The sequence below is a fragment of the Alligator sinensis genome, unplaced genomic scaffold (assembly GCF_000455745.1).
Source record: "Alligator sinensis unplaced genomic scaffold, ASM45574v1 scaffold506_1, whole genome shotgun sequence".
NCBI classification, from domain to species: domain Eukaryota; kingdom Metazoa; phylum Chordata; order Crocodylia; family Alligatoridae; genus Alligator; species Alligator sinensis.
Genome location: NW_005842215.1, coordinates 1,188,628 through 1,196,993, shown reverse-complemented (window position 1 = coordinate 1,196,993; position 8,366 = coordinate 1,188,628). Strand labels below are relative to the sequence as shown.

At 44.4% G+C, this 8,366-nt stretch overlaps 1 protein-coding gene across 1 annotated transcript; it reads left to right on the top strand.

Moving 5' to 3' along the window:
* Positions 1-1,173: 1,173 nt before the first annotated feature.
* LOC102381650 (lysozyme C-like) lies at positions 1,174-8,161 on the top strand. Its single transcript, XM_006026960.1, has 4 exons — positions 1,174-1,364; positions 2,960-3,124; positions 6,551-6,629; positions 8,095-8,161. Exons 1-4 carry the CDS (start codon positions 1,229-1,231, stop codon positions 8,159-8,161), a joined length of 447 nt encoding a protein of 148 aa, XP_006027022.1. The 5' UTR covers positions 1,174-1,228.
* Positions 8,162-8,366: the final 205 nt, after the last annotated feature.

Sequence of the window (8,366 nt, the reverse complement as noted above, 5' to 3'; positions counted from 1 at the left end):
GTGTTCCCTGCGCCATGTTCCCCATGGATTTTAACCCAGAGGGACTCCAGTCATATACCCTGAACACCAATGTCAGCTTGCAGGGATGCGTAGTTTTCCTTGACAGAGAGAGCTACACCACCGCCCCTTTTGTCTACTCGATCTCTCCTGTACAGGGTATAGCCATCTATACCTGTGGTTCAGTCATGGGTGGAGTCCCACCAGGTCTCCGTTATCCCTATGACGTCATAGTTATTTGTGTTAAGCAGGAGGACAAGTTTCTCCTGTTTATTCCTCAAGCTCCTGGCATTTGTGTACAGGCAGGCAAGTGTCCCTTTGGGGGCCCTTGCCTTGCCTGCAGCTCACTCCAGGGCTGGGGCAGGGGTGGGCTCTCTTAAGCGGCTTGACCTGTTGGCTTTGCAAGAGTCGCTCAGCAGGCCAACAGTGGCAGTAGTCCCCCCATCCCCCGGCAGGCTTAATTTAAAGCCTGGTGGAGCAGATCAGCCAGTCTGGCTGAGAAGAGCCTCCTCCCCAGCAGAGAGAGGTGGAGGCCATCCCTTCCCAGCAGCTCACTGCCTCTCTCACCGAAGAGTGGACTGTGGTCATGGAAGCCAAAGCTTCCCGATGACACCAGCACCGCAGTCTTTTGTTTACTACCTGGATCTTCCTCTCCCTTCTCAGCCTGTGGCCCAAGACTGGGAGGATCTATGAGAACACCACCTGCACCCCCAGACCCTTTAGCCCTGCTCCCAAATCCCTGTAGCGCTTCATGACCCAGCTGGGAGCGCTCCAAGCTGTGTCATTGGTGCCCACATGGATAAGGAGCATAGGGTAGTGGTCAGTGGGCTGGAGGAGCTTAGGGATCTTCTCCGCAATGTCTCAGATTCTGGCTCCCAGGAAGCAGCAAACTTCCCAGGCTAAGGGGTCGGGGAGGTAAATTACCCCCTCAGTCCCCCTCAGGATGGAGTCTCCCTTGTGTTAATCCACCTCTGGTTCCTGGTTCCTGGTTCATTGTTTCTTATTCCTGGATTCTAGTTCCTTTTCTGAAGTTACTCATTACACAATTACAGGTTTTTAATAATGAATTAGGTGTGTTAAAAAGTGACACTTAGCAAATTTGCAGATGTTTGCCTTGGCAGTGTCTGAGTAGCTCCAGCTTGGGGGAGGGCAGAAGATATTAAAAGAAGAGACAGATGCTGGTGAGCCGACAGTCTCAGCACTTGGAACTTGGGTGTATGACACTGTTAACATGAAGGCTCTGATTTTTCTGGAGCTTTTTCTCCTGCTGCTGACTGCTCATGGGAAGATCTATGAAAGGTGCGAGCTGGCTGCAGCCATGAAAAGGCTTGGGTTGGCTAACATTCGAGGATACACTTTAGGAGACTGTAAGTGTGCTGCCTTGTGATTTTAACATGGTTTATGGGTGGGAGGGCGATGTACCCTTTTCATAAATCCCAGGTAAGGTTATCTAGTCTCTCCCTCTCCCTTTCCCACCTAGCAGACCTAACTCAGTCTGGAAGCTTTTCCTTGTACCAGTCTAAAATACTAGTTCTCCCAATTCCACCCCACTCTCTGCTCTGCTCAGTCATTCCTTTCTATGCTTGGTATGTCTGAACCCTTCTCTCTTTCTGTTCTATTATGAGCCTTACTGTAGCAGGACTGATAGATGGTTCCATAGGAGTAAGGAGGACACAGAATGCAGAGTGTGGCATGAGGCCATGGTGGGAGCCCTGTTAACAGTAGAAATACAACCAGCAGTGACTCGAAACCCTAATTTAGGATGTATGTGGTATAGAGAGTATCCTTAGAGAATGGGATGGAAAAGGAGCATCACTGGAGACACTAGGGTGGTAGAGAGCAACAAGTGAAGAAGATTTGGAGAAAGGAAGCAAAAAGAATGAAACAACTGGGGCGGGGGGGAGAAGAACAAATTACAATGCAATGTGTTTGTACTCCAGGGAAGAGAAAGGCCTTTCTTCACTGATTATCAGTAGTGATGAGGAAACCATTAAGAAACCAGTTTTTAAGGGTGATATACATGTGTTCTTATACAGAAAAGTCAAATCTGCTGCTTGCCCATGCAGCTCCACACATCTCAAACCCAATAAATCCCTTCCTATAACCCAAATAATTCAGATTTATTCATGCAAAATGGATAAGAAATAGGAAAGTTAACCAACAGTAAAGAGGAGCTAAGTTCCCCATAAAGATTTCTCACCATATATCTCAATCAGTGATGTCAGCAATCAGCAATTATACTTTCATCCAATTTGCTTCCTTACCCCAAATCTTGTCCACTCCTTGTGCTCTGCCACCTTGTTTTCTCCAGTGAGGCTTCTTGTCCATCCCACTTTCTCTAATGATACTCTTTAAACTACACAAAATATACTTTATTATTGAAAAGACAGATTTGTGTAGACAGTCTCCTTCAGAGTATACCTTCGTACCTGTGGCAGTAGTACAGGAATAAGAGGAGGTCTCTTGGCTTTTGTTGACATGGGAGTATTGAGACATGGGAGTCCATCCCTAGAAGCAAAGCTGAACACTGGTGTTTCGACCTGGAACGCTGGAATGCCCTGGAGCACTGGGATTCCCCACTATTGACCCTGTCTGGTAAAAACAGGGGGGAATGCTCCACCTGACTATAATAAGCTTTGTGCCCATTAAGACAACACAGATAGATCCTGAATATAGTTTCAGTGATATAGGTCCCACACTCTTCATATGACATCCAAATATTTGGATGTCCAAATTATACATTGAAAGTGTGTTTTGTTACATTCCTATTTAATAAAATTATGAATTTGCTCAGAGGAGAAAACAAACAACATGTACACATTCTGTATCAATTATTTGCATAATATACAGAAGGGAGACAGGTATTTTTATCCAGGGATCAGCCTATAAAGTGAGAGGAGGTTTAATCAGGTAAATGTAGCAGTCTCTGTACTCATTTTTCTTTCAAATGGAACCTTGCCAGGGGTGTGTACAGCAAAATATGAGAGCAACTTTAACACAAATGCCATAAACTATAACTCCGGTGATGGAAGCACGGATTATGGGATTTTGCAAATCAACAGCCGCTGGTGGTGCAATGATGGCAAGACTCCAAGAGCCAAGAATGCATGCAGAATCCAGTGCTCAGGTGACGCTATGAAAGGCTTATTCCTCTCTTCTATACTGGGGTGGGCTCCCAGGGTTGCAAATGTATATCTGAGGGACAGTTGTGGGGAATTAGCAACCCTTCCCTAAAGACAAAAGTAAAAGCCTTATTCTTCAGTCAAAAAGCAGGGGTAGCAATTTATGGTCATGTACTGGGGCATAAAAAGTAACACGCCTAAAGGACATTTTCTGTCAGGATTTGTGTTGGGGTTTTTTTAGGGTTTCTTTCTTTTTTAGACACTTCTGTCTTCCTTCCAGAGCAGCAGAGTTTACTTACCAGATACCCCCCCCTCTTGAGCAGAGTTAACTTTGCTCTCAAGAGCATGAAATTCACCCGTGTGCATAAGACCACTCTAGATGACAGTAGTAGTATAATGTCCTGACCTAACCTTGTGGCATTTTACAGATGACTAATGTTACTTTTATAAATCAATACTGTCCATTTGGAATCAAGTTCATTTAAAAAAACAGTTGAAAGGAGTTAGTGGTATTTCAGCCATCCCTTAGTGTTCCTATCTACTCTTGTAGTTTTCCAATGATGTTTTTTATATCTTCTTTCCTGTGTTTCCATGTGAAAGACTTACGCAAGCAACACAGGAAAATAGCTGACTCTCTTTCCAACCCCAACAGTTCACAAGAGTGGGAGGTCACCCCTTGTTCACAAGACCAGTCCAGAGCTTTGGGTCAGGGACAGATTAATGAACAGGCAAACTAAGCATATGCCTAGGGCCCTAAGCTACGGGGGCCCCCAGTCCTTCCCTCTGCAGCAGAGGCGCCCCCCGGGCGGGCAGCTAGCAACCCAGGGGCTGCCCCAGCTTGGAGTCAGCACCTGGCTCGATCCAACTCCTCCCTGAGTCCGCCCACGTACGTTTGTGGAGATGTGTGTGTGTGTGTGTATAATATATGTTTTAAGTAGGGGCCCACAACTTTGTTTGCCTAGGGCCCACTAAGTGGTTAATCCAGCCGTGCTTCTGGTCTCTTTTAATACCTTTTACTTGGACTCATTCAATACCTCTTCCAGCCAAAAAGCTGCCAAAAGCATAAGGTGGGGAAAAGGAGAATGTTTTTCCTCTCATTTCTTTCATTTATAGTGAATCTTAGATGTCATGGTTCAGCCAACTATCACTACAAGTTTCAGACAAGCATGCCTTTTTAAGTTAAGGGAATGCTGTCTTTTTATAATACTGGATAACAACTGCTTTGAAATAAGATAATTATCTAACAATCAACAAACAAATTCAAAACTGAGAGTAAAAGCAGGCCTTGCTATATTAGATCTGTGTTTTTGCTCAAAAACTAGACAGAGAGGAACTTCAAAATTATCGCACTGGAACAATCTATTGATCCAGTACCCTTTCACCAGTAAGTGTTTGGTACCATGTTTCAAAGGCATATGCAAAAAATCTTGCAGTAGTCGGCTATGGAATAATTGACCTGTGAGAGAACAGGGGATACTCACACGACGCATCCTCCCAGCTACGAGCTCGAGGTCTCCCAAAATAAAGTCTCCATGCTACAGCAGGAGCTTCCAGCGCACACCCGATCTGCTTTAACACCTTGCCAGGTGAAGCGGATTGGGGAATCGCACCGGCCAGAGCAATATCCAGGGCCGGGCAGGGAGAGCGAAATTGGAAGCCAGCGGCAGAATGAAAGACAGCCACGTCCTGCCTGAGACTGAAACTTCAGGAACAAGGAAAAGACCAGCAGGCTTGAGGGCTCGGAGGAGCCCTCATCTAAGCAATGGAGAGAATAAAAGAAGAATGCGGGCACTCTCTCCCTCGGCTTAACATTTTGTTTCATTAATTAATCACCGGTGCTTTCTAATCAAGCCAGATATGCTGGCAATCAAGATAGAAGAACAGGAGCCGTGGGGTTTGTTACTGTCCCAGCCCAGTTCCCTCTGGTTTTGTTTTCTCTCTCCCTTGGGGAATATCGAGTTGCTCTCCTCCAGCATCTTATCAGCACTGAGCGTGGCAAGGATTTACTAGCAAGAAAGAGGAAGAAGTGGATGCTTCGCCTCAAGGTATGCCTTGCCCTGATTGACTGCCTCCAGAAACAATCAAGCCGGGCATGGCAGCAATATAAGTAAAGAAGAGACCCGATCTGTCCCAACAAGGGAAGGCTCAGCCATCCGTGGGAACATAGACCGAATAAAAGGAGTTGGCTGGACCCTGACAAACTCGAAAAGGGACCCTGCTGGTCCAATAAATTTTCTTTTCAGTTCCTCAGTTCATTTGATGCCTTTCTTTTTCGCCAGCGTGGAGATCATAGTGAGAACCAGTAACCGGTGGCATCAGGCAGTGGCATCAGTCCTCCCTCCCTCCCCCTTCCTTTACATCGTCAAGAACCAGAAAACAAAAAAAGTCATGGCAGGCGGGAATAAGGGAGAGAGAGAGAGAGGGAGAGTCATCCTGAGCCAGCTATGCAGGGGAAAAAAGACCGGCGAACAGCTGTCAGGTGTGAAGTCACGCCTCTCTCCCCAGTAACTACCTGACAACCCATGAACTGAAGATGATTTTGGAGTGAGGACTAGATCATGCAACAAAGATGACTTTTGCTACCATTATTTGTTCTCTGGGGGCACATCTACACATGCTATTAATCTGCTGTAAGCTTACTGCACAGGAAACAAAGGCACAGTAAGCTTTCCCCGGGAACATATCTACATGTTTGCCCTTTAGGAGCATATTTGCTCCCAATGTTAGCAGTTCCGTGCAGGGCTACTCTTGCCCTGCTCTGCCCCCCTACAGCAGTCAGGCTGATAGGGGTGTAGGTCTGGGAAGCAGCTGTTCAGGGAAGAGGACAGTTACCCAGCCCTGTACCAGATAAGCCAATCAGGGTGTGGGGTTAGGAAGCAGCTGCTTGGAAGGGGGGACAGTTTCCCAGACCTGTGCCCTGTTGGGTTGATTGTCCCCAGCTGCCTGGACTGACCTGGAACAATTTGTTCTCGGTCAACTGTCTACACATACACTATAGTGCAGCAGCTACTGCATGGTTAATCTGTTATCTGTATCTACGGGTAGTAGCCAACTGCGTAGCAGACTAATTTACTGTGCAGTAAATGCTGTGCATGTGTAGACAATGATATTTTACTGCACTGTAGATTAGTCTACTGTGCAGTAAAATGGTTGTCATAGAAGCGCCATTTTCCTCCACTCAGTGTCTTTCTAGTCTGCTTAAAGTATTCCCCCTTCAGGGCAGAAACTGTCTGCTACTCTTCCTGGATGGTATGTAGCAAACAGGGCTCAATGTTCAGTTTGTTCTCAGACATTACTAAAATGAATATAATTCATAAATATGAGCTAATTTGAGGATCATTTTTAAGATTACTGAATCAAAAATGAAGGGGGAAATGTTTTTTTTATATTCCCCCTGCCACTTTTCTTACTTTATTTGTTCATTTTCTTAGAGTTCCTGAAGCCAGATATTACGGCAGCTATTAATTGTGCAAAGAGGATTGTCAGAGATCCACAGGGCATGAATGCATGGTATGTTTTCAAACATTGCTTTTCAACTTTTGCAAGAACAAGTGTTGCTTACAGTAATTGTCTTTGTATACTGGGGGGTTACTAATTAAAGAAAAAGAATACAATCCTGTTAGAGGTAAATTACTAGAGAAGCAACATGGAGATTTCAAAGATTGTGCTTGTATATTAATATGTGAATTCAGAACTTACAGAACTTACTTAGTTACTAGGAGTTACTAAGTAATTTACTGTGATAAATTAATGGACATGTAAGTGTTATAACTACAAAATACATCAAGACCATTTGAAACTTTAGCAGGGTAGAGAAAAACTCATCTTTCTGCTCCACAAATTCCTTGCCCTTGGACTGAAGAAAAATCTCTCTTACTCACTACCAGTATAAGGCCTCAGGTACATTTTTATATGCAGTCCAGTTTTAATTCTGTTACACGTAGAGTAGTGATACTGTGATGAGTCTTTACCACCAGCTTTAAACATCAGTCCCTGTGCTTTGTGTAGGCTCAAAAGCCATGCGCTTACTGGCTTTGACTTCATTGACAAATTAAGAGTCAGACAGCACAATGTCCAGTCCAGTTCAGTCCAATCCAAGACTGCTCTTCCAACTTAGCTCTTCTGACAGTTCCTAGATCATCCCAACCCCTAGGTGCTCTCTTCCTCTAATCCAAGCTTTCTTCGTTAGGGTAACTCTGAAACTAGCATCTTCTCTTATAATTCCCTCCTGACTTTTTATTAGAGGCAAGTGTTTTAGGATCAACTTAAGCTGCTATCTCCAGGACAGTCGGTTGACTCCTTTCTGCCCAGGTTCAGTGCAGCATGAGTTCACTGCATCTGGCACACACACTTCTATTTGGATAACTCTAATTTTAGAGCAGCTGAGATTCCTGCAGTCCAAATCCCAATGCAACAAATCTATAATCACCAAGAATTTCAAGACTGTGGTGATCCTACATGCCAGAGTCCCTTCATACTTCACAGTGGCACTGGGAATAGAACAAAAATACTTGTTCCATAGACATTTAGTTTGATTTCTTAAGCTAGAAGTGAGCAGTCATTACTACTTTTTAACAGAAGAGAACTTAAAGCAAAAACCAGTTTTTATTCCATCTAGTAGAGAGTAGTGATACAAAGAACTCAATCATCTTTAGTAGGATCAGCTGCTGATCTGGTAGCAGGGCAACTTTGGACTTTTATGGGGCAGCCTCTTAGGAGGGGTTGACAATCTCAACCTGTAGTTGACATACACAGCTCCAGAGTCCATCTGGCTTGTGGTGATTTAAACAGTCTGTGTGCCATAGAGACCTAAAAAGGCAGGGTTTGACTGGTGGCAAATGACTTGTTCTATTAGCTTACCCTCTGAAGAAAGGACTTGCAAAAATTAAAAGAGTATTGAGTTTTTCTCCCCTGAGGGGTTTTGACTAAGTGTTGAGTTTGCCATTATTGTTTAGCATGATTTTCCCTTCCACAGGATGGCATGGACAAGGCACTGCAAAGGAAAATATGTCTCCCAGTACCTCAAGGGCTGCAAACTGTAAAAAAGAGTTGGCGGCATAACTGAGCTCAGTTCCTTTTAAAAAAGCCAGCTTTTCACATAAACTGTCCTTCTCACTTGCTACACTTTCTATAATAAATAAGAAAAATATAAACAAACTCATAAGAAAGGACTGATTGATAGAATACAAGTACTTTACTCTCTGCTGGCAAGACTCTGGATATTTCCCCATGACTGGCTGAAGAGAC